The sequence below is a fragment of the Mobula birostris genome, chromosome 11 (genome assembly GCF_030028105.1).
Source record: "Mobula birostris isolate sMobBir1 chromosome 11, sMobBir1.hap1, whole genome shotgun sequence".
Taxonomy (NCBI): Eukaryota; Metazoa; Chordata; class Chondrichthyes; order Myliobatiformes; family Myliobatidae; genus Mobula; species Mobula birostris.
Window position 1 is genome coordinate 25,102,134 of NC_092380.1, and position 13,353 is coordinate 25,115,486.

A 13,353-nucleotide genomic window follows, 5' to 3' on the forward strand; every position below is an offset into this window, starting at 1 on the left:
TGTAGATAAATGCTGGTGTTTATATATTTATTCACATTTTTATACTTTAACCTCTAACTTTCATTTATATATAACATTTTTCTTTATAATTGTTGAATGCTGTTGTTTTTTGCTGTATGTCGTGCCCTGACCAATACAACACAGTAAATTCCGAATACATGTAAATATATATCGTGAATAAAGTTGATCCTCCTTCATTAACGCAAACATTAAAGGACGAAACTCAACACATGGACAAAACTATTTACTAGCTGTCACATGTTTCCCTCTACCTTGGCTGCAGTATGCCCTATTTACAAGAAACACTTGGAATATCGTATTCCGTTCTGGTCGCCTCATTATAGGAAGGATGTAGAAGATTAAGAGAGGGTGCAGAGGAGATTTACCAGGATGCTGCCTGATTACAGAGTAAGTCTTACAAGAATAGGTTGATCGAGCTAAGGCTTTTTTCTTCAGAGTGAAGGAGGATGAGGGTTGACCATAGAGGTGTACAAGATGATAAGAGGCATAGACAGCCAGAGACATTTTCCCAGGGAGGAAATGGCTAATACGAGGGGGCATTATTTTAAGATGGTTGGAGGGAAATGTCAGAGGTAGGTATTTACCTCAGAGGTGGGCACGTGGCCAAGTGGTTAAGGCATCGGACTAGCGACCTGAAGGTCGTGAGTTCGAGCCCCATCTGAGGGAACGTGTTGTGTCCTTGAGCAAGGCACTTAATCACACATTGCTCTGTGACGACACTGGTGCCAAGCTGTATGGGTCCTAATGCCCTTCCCTTGGACAACATCGGTGTTGTGGAGAGGGGAGACTTGCAGCATGGGCAACTGCTGGTCTTCCATACAACCTTGCCCAGGCCTGCGCCCTGCAGAGTGAAGACTTTCCAGGTGCAGATCCATGGTCTCGCAAGACTAATGGATGCCTTATAGATATTTACGCAGATAATGGTGAGTGGCTGGGTGGTGGTAGAGACAGACGCATTAGGGACTTTTAAGAGCCTCTTAGATAGCTACATGGATGATAGAAAAATGAAGGGCAATGTGGGAGGGAAGGAATAGATTGATCTTAAAAGGCCAGCACAACATCAAGTGCCTGTGCTGTCCTATAATAGTCTATTTTCTGACAAATACATTCTTGTCTACACAGAGCTGGAAAGGAATTGACCATCCTGATAGGACCATGCAACGCATTGTCGCAGCATCGCATCTGGTGAACAGTACGGGTTGAGTGAGGAGGCAGGGTCTGCTGTGGGTCAGTAGACAGCAGCTTAGCAAGGCTAGAGCCCCCGCACAACTGGCAAAGCCTCAGCCACTGCTTCTTTGGTGCCCCTGGACATAAATGTCTCCACCTGGACCATCAGCTGCAGGCTGGAACCTTGCGATTGTGCTAAATTTCAAAAATTTATCACGGAGCGGCAGAGTAGTGTAACACTACTGGAGCACCAGCAACCTGGAGCCAATTCGTCTTGCTGTCTATACGGAGTTTGTATGTTCTCCTCGTGACCGAGTGGGTTTTCTTAAAGTGGTCTGGTTTCGTCCCACCTTGCAAAGATTAGGTTTATAAAGTTGTAGGCATGCTACGTCAGTGCCAGAAGCCAGACGACACTTGTGGTCTGCCCCTAGCACATACTTGGACTGTGTTGGTAAATAACAGAATCAGAATCAGGTTTATTATCACCAACATGTGACTTGAAATTTGTTAACTTAGCAGCAGCAGTTCCATGTAATACATAATCTAGCAGAGAAAAAATAAATAAATAAAACAAAACAATAATAAATAAATAAATAAATTACGTATATTGAATAGATTTTTTAAAACGTGCAAAAAAAAGAAATACTGTATATTAAAAAAAAAGTGAGGTAGTGTTTATGGGTTCAAAGTCCATTTAGGAATCAGATGGCAGAGGGGAAGAAGCTGTTCCTGAATCGCTGAGTGTGTGACTTCAGGCTTCTGTACCTCCTACCTGATGGTAACAGTGAGAAAAGGGCATGCCCTGGGTGCTGGAGGTCCTTAATAATGGACGCTGCCTTTCTGAGACACCACTCCCTGAAGATGTCCTAAGTACTTTGTAGGCTACGACCCAAGATGGAGCTGACTAGATTTACAACCTTCTGCAGCTTCTTTCAGTCCTGTGCAGTAGCCCCTCCACACCAGACAGTGATGCAGCCTGTCAGAATGCTGTCCATGGTGCAACTATAGAAGTTTTTGAGTGTATTTGTTGACATGCCAAATCCCTTCAAACTCCTAATGAAGTATAGCCACTGTCTTGCCTTCTTTATGACTAAATCAACATGTTGGAACCAGGTTAGATCCTCAGAGATCTTGACACCCAGGAAGTTGAAGCGGCTCTCTGTCTCCACTTCTGATCCCTCTATGAGGATTGGCGTGTGTTCCTTCATCTTACCCTTCTTGAAGTCCACAATCAGCTCTTTCGTCTTACTGACGTTGAGTGCCAGGTTGTTGCTGCGACACCACTCCACTAGTTGGCATATCTCACTCCTGTACGCCCTCTTGTCACCACCTGAGATTCTACCAACAATGGTTGTATTGTCAGCAAGTTTATAGATGGTATTTGAGCTACGTCTAGTCACACAGTCATGTGTTTACAGAGAGTAGAGCAGTGGGTTAAGCACACACCCCTGAGGTTCGCCAGTGTTGATACATCAGCGAGGAGGATATGTTTCACTACGTTCATGTGACATCCAAAGCTAATAAAATAAATACGTAATAAAAAATGTAACCAAGTGAACTTCTTATTCCCGTCTCCTCAACCTACATGGTTTGGAAGTCTCAAATGCTTCACTCTTCTGGCCCCTTGTCTTCGATAGACTCTTATCTCCATTTAAGCAGCAGGTCAGAAGCCTGGTCATGTGGTCACTCAGTCTACTTCCTCGAAGCCTTTCTGCATTCATTACATTCACAAGCAGGGCAGAGGGGCTGGAGAGACCGGGTTCTGTGGCTGCTGGAATCTGCAGCAATACACAGTCTATTGGAGCAACTCAGCAGGCTGGACAGGATCTGTGGGGGAATGGACAGGCAATGTGCTGGACTGTCAAACCCTTTATCTGGACTGGAATGTTACCACGAGCCCTTCAGCCCTACAAATTTTTCAGGTGGTGAATTCTGCCTGCACTTTGTGTGTTGAGACAGCATGACTGCTCCATGTGGGATTGCTAAGATGCACATAGAAAACCCACAGCACAATACAGGCCCTTTGGCCCACAGTGCTGTGCTGAACATGTACTTTAGAAATTACCTCGGGTTACCCATAGCCCTCTATTGTTCTAAGCTCCAAGTACCTATCCAAGAGCCTCTTAAAAGACACTATCGTATCCGCCTCCACCACCATTGCCGGCAGCCCATTCCACGCACTCACCACTCTCTGCGTAAAAAAACCTACCCCTGACATCTCCTCTGTACCTGCTTCCAAGCACCTTAAACCTGTGTCCTCCCATGCTTGCCATTTCAGCCCTGGGAAAAAGCCTCTGACTATCCACATGATCAATGCCTCTCATCATCTCATACACCTCTATCAGGTCACCTCACCTCTCATCCTCTGTCGCTCCAAGGAGAAAAGGTCGAGTTCACTCAACCTATTCTCATCAGGCATGCTCGCCAATCCAGGCAAAGTCCTCATAAATCTCCTCTGCACCCTTTCTATAGTTTCCACATCCTTCTTGTAGTGAGGTGACCAGAACTGAGCACAGTACTCCAAGTGGGGTCTGACTAATCTAATCTAATCTAATCTAACCAGGCTCCTATATAGCTGTACCATTACCTCTTGTCTCTTAAACTCAATTCCACAGTTGACGAAGGCCAATACACCTTCTTAACCACACAGTCAACCTGTGCAGCAGCTTTAAGCATCCTATGGATTCGGACCCCAAGATCCCTCTGATGCTCCACACTGCCAAGAGACTTACCATTAATACTATAGTCTGCCATCACATTAGACCTACCAAAATGAACCATCTCACACTTATCTGGGTTGAACTCCATCTGCCACTTCTCAGCCCAGTTTTGCATCCTATTGATGTCCCAATGTAACCTCTGACAACCCTCCACACTATCCACAACACCCCCAACCTTTGTGTCATCAGCATATTTACGAACACATCCCTCCACTTCCTCAATCAGGTCATTTATAAAAATTACAAAGAGTAGGCATCCCAGAACAGATCCCTGAGACACACCACTAGTCACCAACCTCCATGGAGAATATGACCCATCTGCAACAATTCGTTGCCTTCTGTGGGCAAGACAGTTCCGGGTCCACAGAGCAATGTCCCCTTGGATCCCATGCCTCCTTACTTTCTCAATAAGCCTTGCATGGGGTACCTTATCAAATGCCTTGCTGAAATCCATATAGGCTACATCTACTGCTTTACCTTCATCAATGTGTTTAGTCACGTCCTCAAAAAATTCAATCAGGCTCATAAGGCACAACCTGCCTTTAACAAAGCCGTGCTGACTATTATTAATTATGTTATGCCTCTCCAAATGTTCATAAATCCTGCCTCTCAGGATCTTCTCCATCAACTTACCAATCACTGAAGACTCACTGGTCTTTAATTTCCTGGGCTACCTCTACCCACTTTCTTGAACAAGGGAACAGCATCTTCAGCCCTCCAGTTCTCCGGAACCTCTCTTGTCTTCATTGATGATGCAAAGATCATTGCCAGAGGCTCAACAATCTCCTCCCTCACCTCCCACAGTAGCCTGGGTGTAGCTCGCCCAATCCTAGTGACTTATCCAACTTGATTCTTTCCAAAAGCTCCAGCACATCCTTGTTCTTAATGTCTATATGCTCAAGCTTTTCAGTCCACTGTATGTCAACCCTACAATCGTCAAGGTCCTTTTCCGTAGTGAATACTAAAGCAAAGTACTCATTAAGTACCTCTGCTACCTCCTCCAGTTCCATACACACTTTTCCACTGTCACACTTGATTGGTTCTATTCTTTCACGTCTTATCCTCTTGCTCTTCACATACTTGTAGAATGCCTTGGGGCTTTCCTTAATCCTGTCCACCAAGGCTTTCTCATGGCCCCTTCTGGCTCTCCTAATTTCATTCTTAAACTCCTTCCTGCTAGCCTTATAATCTTCTAGATCTCCATCAATACCTAGTTTTTTTTGAACCCTTCATAAGCTTTTCTTTTCTTCTTGATTAGATTTTCAACTGCCTTTGTACATAACGGTTCCTGTACCCCACCACCCTTTCCCTGTCTCATTGAAACGTACCTGTGCAGAACACCATGCAAATATCCCCTGAACATTTGTCACATTTCTGCCGTACATTTCCCTGAGAATGTCTGTTCCCAATTTATGCTTCCAAGTTCCTGCCTGATAGCTTCAAATTTCCCCTTACTCCAATTAAAAGCAATTAAACTAACCTGTCTGTTTCTATCCCTCTCGAATGCTGTGGTAAAGGAGATAGAATTATAATGACTATCTCCAAAATGCTCTCCCACTGAGAGACCTGACACATGACCAGGTTCATTTCCCAATACCAGATCAAGTACAGCCTCTCCTCTTGTAGGCTTAATCTACGTACTGTGCCAAGACACCTTTCTGAACACACCTAACAAACTCCACCCCATCTAATCCCCTCGCTTTAGGGAGATGCCTATCAATATTGGGGAAATTAAAATCTCCCACCACAACCCTGTTATTATTAAACCTTTCCAGATCTGTCTCCCTATCCACTCCTTGCTGGTCTTTAAAAAACACCCAGTAGAGTTATTGACGCCTTCCTGTTTCTAACTTCCACCCACACAGACTCAGTAGACAATCCATGAATTCCTCCTTTTCTGCAGTCGTGACACCATCTCTGATCAGCAGTGCCACACCCCACTTCTTTTGCCTCCTTCCTTGTCCTTTCTGAGACATCTAAAGCCTGGCACTTTAAGTACACATTCCTGTCCCTGAGCCATCCAAGTCTCTGTAATGGCCACAACATCATAGCTCCAAGTACTGATCCACGCTCTAAGCTCATCCGTTTTGTCATGATGCTTCTTGCATTAAAATAGACACATCTCAAACCATCAGTCTGAGTGCATCCCTTCTCTATCACCTGCCTATCCTCCCTCTCACACTGCCTACAAGCTTGCCAAGTCTTCTTCTGTAGCATCTCCCAAATCTGTGGCTTTTACTGTGAGGATAGACAAAGGCAGCGGGCATTTGGAAACACCGCCACTCACCACCATCCTGACTTATATATCGAACTCAAAGTAAAATTTATTATGAAAGTACATATATCTTACCATATACTATCTTGTGTGGGCACATGGCCAAGTGGTTAAGGCATTGGAGTAGTGACCTGAAGGTCGTAAGTTTGAGCCCCAGCTGAGGCAACGTGTTGTGTCCTTGAGCAAGGTACTTAATCACACATTGCTCTGCGACGACACTGGTGCCAAGCTGTATGGGTCCTAATGCCCTTCCCTTGGACAACATTGGTGTCATGGAGAGGGGAGACTTGCAGCATGGGCAACTGCTGGTCTTCCATACAACCTTGCCCAGGCTTGCGCCCTGGAGAGTGAAGACTTTCCAGGCACAGATCCATGGTCTCGCAAGACTAACGGATGCCTTTTTAATATTATCTTATAACCACATATAACCATATTACAATTACAGCACGGAAACAGGCCATCTCGGCCCTTCTAGTCCGTGCCGAATGCTTACTCTCACCTAGTCCCATCTTGAGATTCATCTTCTTCAGGCATTTACAGGAAAATAAAGAAACATTACAGAATTTATGAAGAACTATGAAGTGAGAGAAGTTATTCATGCTGGTTCGGCATCCTGATAGTTGAAAACTAATAACTGTTCCTGAACCTGCTGATGTGGGACCTAAGGCTCCTGTACCACCTTCCCAATATGAGAACAATATAAAATAAAAGATAAAAGATGAGATCTCAAAGGATGCCACTTGTCGTTATGATTCCCTACTTGGTTTGTGTCTATATTAGTCATTAGCTGACTCTCTGACAGAGAGACTTTCCTACACACATGTGCCCCGTGTGAAATGGTGCAAGGTACAGTCCTACCTAAAACATTCATTCCCCACTTCAACTCCAGTTGCTTCTTCATGACAAAAGCCTGCCGGCTGTTGATGGCTGGAGGTGTTCCATTCTGAGCAGAGATATTTCCGGCCAGACCTTGCGTTGCGTTGTCAGGTTTGACCTCTTCAGGCAGGGAGGTCGGGACCTTCTTCAGTACAGTTTGGACCTGGTTCATGAGCAAATCAGAACGGTTGGCAAAATAAAGGCATCCTTGAAATTTTTTTTGCAAGGAAGTGCGGAGCTGTGGGCACAGATCAGTACATCACACAAACCAACCTCCTCTGCGTGGACTTTTTCTGCTGCCTCAGGTAGGCAGCCAATGTAGTCAAAGACCCTTCCTACCCTGGACAGAAGATGAAAGAGTTTGCTGAGATCATGAAAAACCAGGAACAAGGACAGCTTCTATCAGACTCGTGAAAGGGCCTCTCCTACAGGACAGGATTTTCTCTAATCTCCCAATCTACCTCATCATGGCAGCTACACTTGATTTTCACTAACACCATATCTGCTCTCCGTTCTCTTTCTACTACCGCTATGTCTAGAGTGATCAGTCTGGGTGGCACATAAACAAAAGCTTTTCACTGGACTTTGATGCATGTGACCATAATTAACAAGCACTGAATATTTCCCCTTGTATTAAAACATGAGAATCTGGAATTGAAAGCTTTGTCATATGAGGAGTATTTAATGGTTCTGGGGTCTGTACTCACCGGAGTTTAGAAAAACGAGGGGGATATCTCATTGAAACCTATCAAACGCTGAAATGCCTAGATAGGGTGGATGTGAAGGGGATGTTTCCTGTAGTGGGGGAGTCTAGGACTGGAGGGCACAATCACAGAATAGAGGGATGTCCATTTAGAATGGAGATGAGGAGGAGTTTCTTTAGCCAGAGGGTGGTGAATCAATGCGGCTTGTTGCCACAGGCGGCTGTGGAGGCCAAGTCATTGAGTGTACTTAAGACAGATGTTGATAGATTCTTGATTGGTCAGGATATGAAAGGCTATAGGGAGAAGCAACACACATAAAAGTTGCTGGTGAACGCAGCAGACCAGGCAGCATCTCTAGGAGGAGGTACAGTCAACGTTTCGGGCCGAGACCCTTCGTCAGGGAGAAGCAGGAGACTGGGGTTGAGAGGGAAATGGATCAGCCATGATCAAATGGTGAAAGCAGACTCGATGGAATAAATGGCCTAATTCTCCTCCAATATCTTATGGTCTTATGGTCTAAAACATACTGAAATTTTGCAATAATATGAAGTAGGATAATTTATCTGACAGATCTTTTAACAAAGTTAAAGTTGAAATATTGTGTTCAGGTCTGGTTGCCTCATTATAGAAAGGATGTGGACGCTTTAGAGAGGGTGCAGAGGAGATTTACCAGAATTCTGCCTGGACAGGAGAGCATGTCATGAGGATAGGTTGAGTGAACTCGGGCTTTTCTCTTTGGAGTGAAGAAGGATGAGAGGTGACTTGACAGAGGTGTACAAGATGATAAGAGGCATAGATCAAGTGGGCAGCCAAAGACTTTTTCCCCAGGGCAGAAATGGCTGATATGAGAAGGCATAATTGTGTTGGTGCGTGGCCAAGTGGTTAAGGTGTTGGTCTAGTGATTTGAAGGTCGCTAGTTCGAGCCTTGGCTGAGGCAGTGTGTGTGTCCTTGAGCAAGGCATTTAACCACAGATTGCTCTGCGACGACACCGGTGCCAAACTGTATCAGCCCTTGTGCCCTTCCCTTGGACAACATCGGTGGCGTAGAGAGGGGAGACTTGCAGCATGGGCAACTGCCGGTCTTCCATACAACCTTGCCCAGGCCTGCGCCCTGGAAACCTTCCAAGGCGCAAATCCATGGTCTCATGAGACTAACAGATGCCTATATAAATTTTAAGGTGACTGGAGGAAAGTATAGGGGGATATCAGAGGTCAGATCTTTACACAGAGTGGTAGATACGTGTAATGCCCTGAGAGGCGTGGTGGTGGACGTGATATATTAGAGACATTTAAGAGACTGTTATATAGGCACGTGCTTGATAGAAAAATAGAGAGCTACGTAGGAGGGAAGGGGTCGATTGATCTTAGAGTAGGTTAAGAGGTTGGCAAAGCATCATGGGCCAAAGGGCCTATACTGTGCAGTCGCGTTATATGTTCTATGTTCTAAGTCACATACATGGAACGCAGATTTTGGGAGTTTCATTTAGTTGATGGTGACTGGACGTTCTTTCTACATCGATTATACTTATGACTGTGTTAAGTCAATCCTCCCACATAGTATCTTTGCCATGGTGACAGCCCGGCACACAAATTTTTCAACGAGATGGGGGCTGACTGTACAGACACTGAGGCAATGCTTGAGCTCCAGGGTGCACTGAGTTCAAGGATTCCTGAAAGAGGCACACAGGAAGGTAAAGGTGATGAAGATAAAACCATAAAACATAGGAGCAGAATTAGGCCATTCAGCCCATCGTGTCTGCCCCACCATTCAACCATGGCTCACTTTTGGTGCCGAGCTGCGACGTCTGTCGAGGCTGCGGCACAGGTTTAATTGTTTCTATATTCATAGGGATAGCTTTGGCAGCAGCACAGGATTAAGAGGAGGGGTTAGGTCTTAGGGACAGCGATGAGGGACTTAGAGGTCAGGGGTAGTAAGTGAAGGTCAGACCAGGAGCCAGCACGGAGATGTAGACTAGGAATCTCCAGTCAGCGGTATCTCTGGTCACCCCATAGGCGAGAACTGGTAACCCCTAAAACAGCAAGTCCTGGGATCAGAGGTCTGTGTGGGCAGGAGGCAAATCTGTGCGTCGATGACCCAGTGGCATGTCCGGAAGTCAGCCCAGTATCCGTGACCCTGAGGCACAATGACTGCAAGCAACAGGCCTGAAAGTGTGTCCAGAAGCTGCAGACCCAAACCCCGTGAATCCTGACGAAGGGTCTCGGCCCAAAACGTCGACTGTACCTCTCCCTATAGATGCTGCCTGGCCTGCTGCGTTCACCAGGATTTTTTATGTGTGTTGCTTGAATTTCCAGCATCTGCAGTTTTCCTCGTGTCTGTGGATCTGCTAGTCCGGGCCGGGGACTGTAGGTTGGAATCCCAGCCTGTCCTAGGACTGGAGGCTTGTCGGTGTGTGTGTGTGTGTGTGAGTGGGTGAGAGTAAAGGATCTTTTTTGGTTGTTGTCATGTTCGTTTTTGTTGTTGTGGCTTATGTTGATCTGCTGACTATTGTAGACATGCTATTTTGCCACCAGGGTGTATGGCGACACTTGTGGCTGCCCCCTGCACTCTTAAGTTGCGTTTGCTGTTAACAGAAATGACGCTTTTCACTGTACGTCTCGATGTGCACGTGACAAATAAATAACTCTGAATAAGGTAGTTGGGATGTTAACCTCCATTGGCCAGGAGATGTTAGGAATGGACATCAAGATAAAGGGATGTAAATAAACATCCTTCATCTTACATGCTCAGATCCGCTATTGTTGATAAAATGTGGCCATAATTTTAACCATCACCTGCTGGAAACACGCTTGCACGAGGTTTTCCGGGAAGAGGTTCCGAATGAGATCCATGAAGGCATCCAGGCTCGACACATCGGGGTTCTTGGACCTCATGTTGACCGAGGTCCTGAGCTTAGGGTTACCAGGATGGATGATGATCACCAGGATCACACCGAGAGCAGCCGCGATAACCGTCGTCGTCATGTAGTAGGCCAAGGCCCGCGTCCCCATCCGGCCACTCGATTTGGCATCGAGGCCCGCTAGCCCTGGGGAGGAAAGGGGGCATAAATCAGGGCTGCACTACCTCAATGGGACTGGCGAATCCCGAGGCAGCCAGTTCAAGCACAACCATTCCTCCAAGCACATATAGCCACAGAGAAGTACAGCACAGAAACAGGCCCTTTGGCCCATCTAGTCGATGCCAAAACCATTTAAACTGCCTACTCACATCGACCGGCACTGGGACCATAGCCTTCCATACCCCTACCAACCGTGTACCTTTCCAAACTTCTCTTAAACATTGAAATTGAGCTTGCATGCACCACTTATGCTGGCAGCTCATTCCACACTCTCACAACACTCTGAGTGAAGACGTTTCCCTTAAACTTTTGACCTTTCACTCTTAAACCATGACCTCTGGTTGTAGACCCACTCCACCTCAGAGGAAAAACTCTGCTTGCATTAATGTTATTGATACTCTTCATAATTTCGTATACCTCTATCAAATCTCCTGTCAATCTTCTACGTTCTAAAGAATGAAGTCCTAACTTATTCAATTTTTCCTTACAAATCAGGTCCTCCAGACCCGGCAAAATCCTTATAAATTTTCTCTGTACTCTTTGAACCTTGTTTACATTGGTACACAATACTCCAAATTAGGCCTCACCAACGTCTGATACAATTTCAACATACCATTCTATCCCCTGAACTCTATACATTGATCTATAAAGGCCAATGTGCCGCCAGCTTTCTTTACGACCCTATCTACCTGTGATGCCACTTTCAGAGAATTATGGACCTGCGTTCCCAGATCCCTTTGTTCTACTGAACTCCTCAATGCCCTACAGTCACTGGGTAAGATCTACCCTCATACTTCTCTGCATCTGTCATTCTTCAGGCCATTTTTCCAGCTGATGCAGATCCGCCTGCAAGCCATAATAGCCCTGCTCGGTATGCATAACATCCCCAGTCTTGGTGTCATCCACAAATTTGCTGATCCAGTTGACCACATTTTCATCCAGATCATTGATATAGACAACAAACAACAACCGATCCCAGTAGCATGCTCTAGTCACAGATCTCCTGTTAGAAAGGCAACTATCTATACTAATCTCTGGCTTCTGCCACAAAGCCAATATCTAATCCAATTTGACTTTTTGACTAGCCTCCCCTGCGGGACCTTGTCAAGTGCCTTGCTAAATCCACTGCCTTGCATTCATCAACTTTCTTGGTAACTCCCTCAAAAAACTCAATAAGATTGGTTAGACAAGACTACCATACACGAAGCCATGCTGACTATCCTTAAACAGTCCATGTCTACACAAATACTTATATATCTCATCCCTTAGAATACCTTTCCTAAAAATGATGTCAGACCTGCTGGCCTATAATTTCCTGGTTTATGTTTAGAGTCTTTTATAAACAGCAGTACAACATTGGCTATCCTCCAATCCTCAGGTACATCTCCTGTCACGAAGTATGATTACCACTAGGGCCCCGACAATTTCTGCACTTGCCACCAGTAGAATCCAAGGGAAAACCATGTCAGGCCCTGGGGATTTATCCACCCTGATTTACCTCAGAATAGCAAACATTCTACTCCTCTGTAATCTGTATAGGGTCCATGAAGTTGATGCCACTTTGCCTCATTTCTATAGGTCTGTATGCATCTCCTGAGTAAATAGTTCATAACCTGTTATTTTCATCAGTTCAAAAGGTTCAGTGCTTAGAGCAAATGACACCGTCTTCCATTAAAGTCACAAGGCATTCAATATTAATTGCATTAATGTCCAGTTGGAAACCATCCCAAAGTTGGTTTTCATTGACATTAAGTCCACATTCTGTTCTGGGATTGGGACTGAGGAAGTGGGAGACGGGAATGATGATGCAGCGGGAGAAAATGGGAGTCGAGAATGATGATGTAGCGGGAGGAAGTGGGAGACGGAAATGGTGATGTAGCGGGAGGAAGTGGGAGACAGGAATGGCGGTGTAGCGGAAGGAAATGGGAGATGGGAATGGCGGTGTAGCAGGAGGAAGTGGGAGACGGGAATGGCGATGTAGCGGGAGGAAGTGGGAGACGGGAATGGTGATGTAGCGGGAGGAAGTGGGAGACGGGAATGGCGATGTAGCGGGAGGAAGTGGGAGACGGGAATGGTGATGTAGCGGGAGGAAGTGGGAGACGGGAATGGTGATGTAGCGGGAGGAAGTGGGAGACGGGAATGGTGATGTAGCGGGAGGAAATGGGAGACGGGAATGGCGATGCAGCGGGAGGAAGTGGGAGACGGGAATGGTGATGTAGCGGGAGGAAGTGGGAGACGGGAATGGCAGAGTAACAGGAGAAAATGGGAGACGGGAATGGCAGAGTAGCAGGAGGAAATGAGAGACGGGAATGGCGATGGAGCAGGAGGAAGTGGGAGACGGGAATGGCGATGTAGCAGGAGGAAGTGGGAGACCAGAATGGCAATGTAGCAGGAGGAAGTGGGAGACGGGAATGGTGATGTAGCAGGAGGAAGTGGGAGACGGGAATGGCGATGTAGCAGGAGGAAATGGGAGATGAGAATGATGATGCAGCGGGAGGAAATGGGAGACGGGA

General features: G+C 46.0%; 1 protein-coding gene across 1 annotated transcript in view; it reads right to left on the reverse strand.

Annotated features, from left to right (window-relative positions):
• Positions 1–13,353, reverse strand: part of LOC140204643 (excitatory amino acid transporter 2-like) — a 71,396-nt gene that overhangs the window by 22,775 nt on the left and 35,268 nt on the right. The window contains exons 4-5 of the mRNA XM_072271340.1: positions 10,557–10,807; positions 7,042–7,222 (exon numbers count right to left, since the gene is read on the reverse strand). Coding sequence (XP_072127441.1) covers positions 7,042–7,222; positions 10,557–10,807 — 432 coding nt within the window. The remainder of the gene's footprint in view (positions 1–7,041; positions 7,223–10,556; positions 10,808–13,353) is intronic.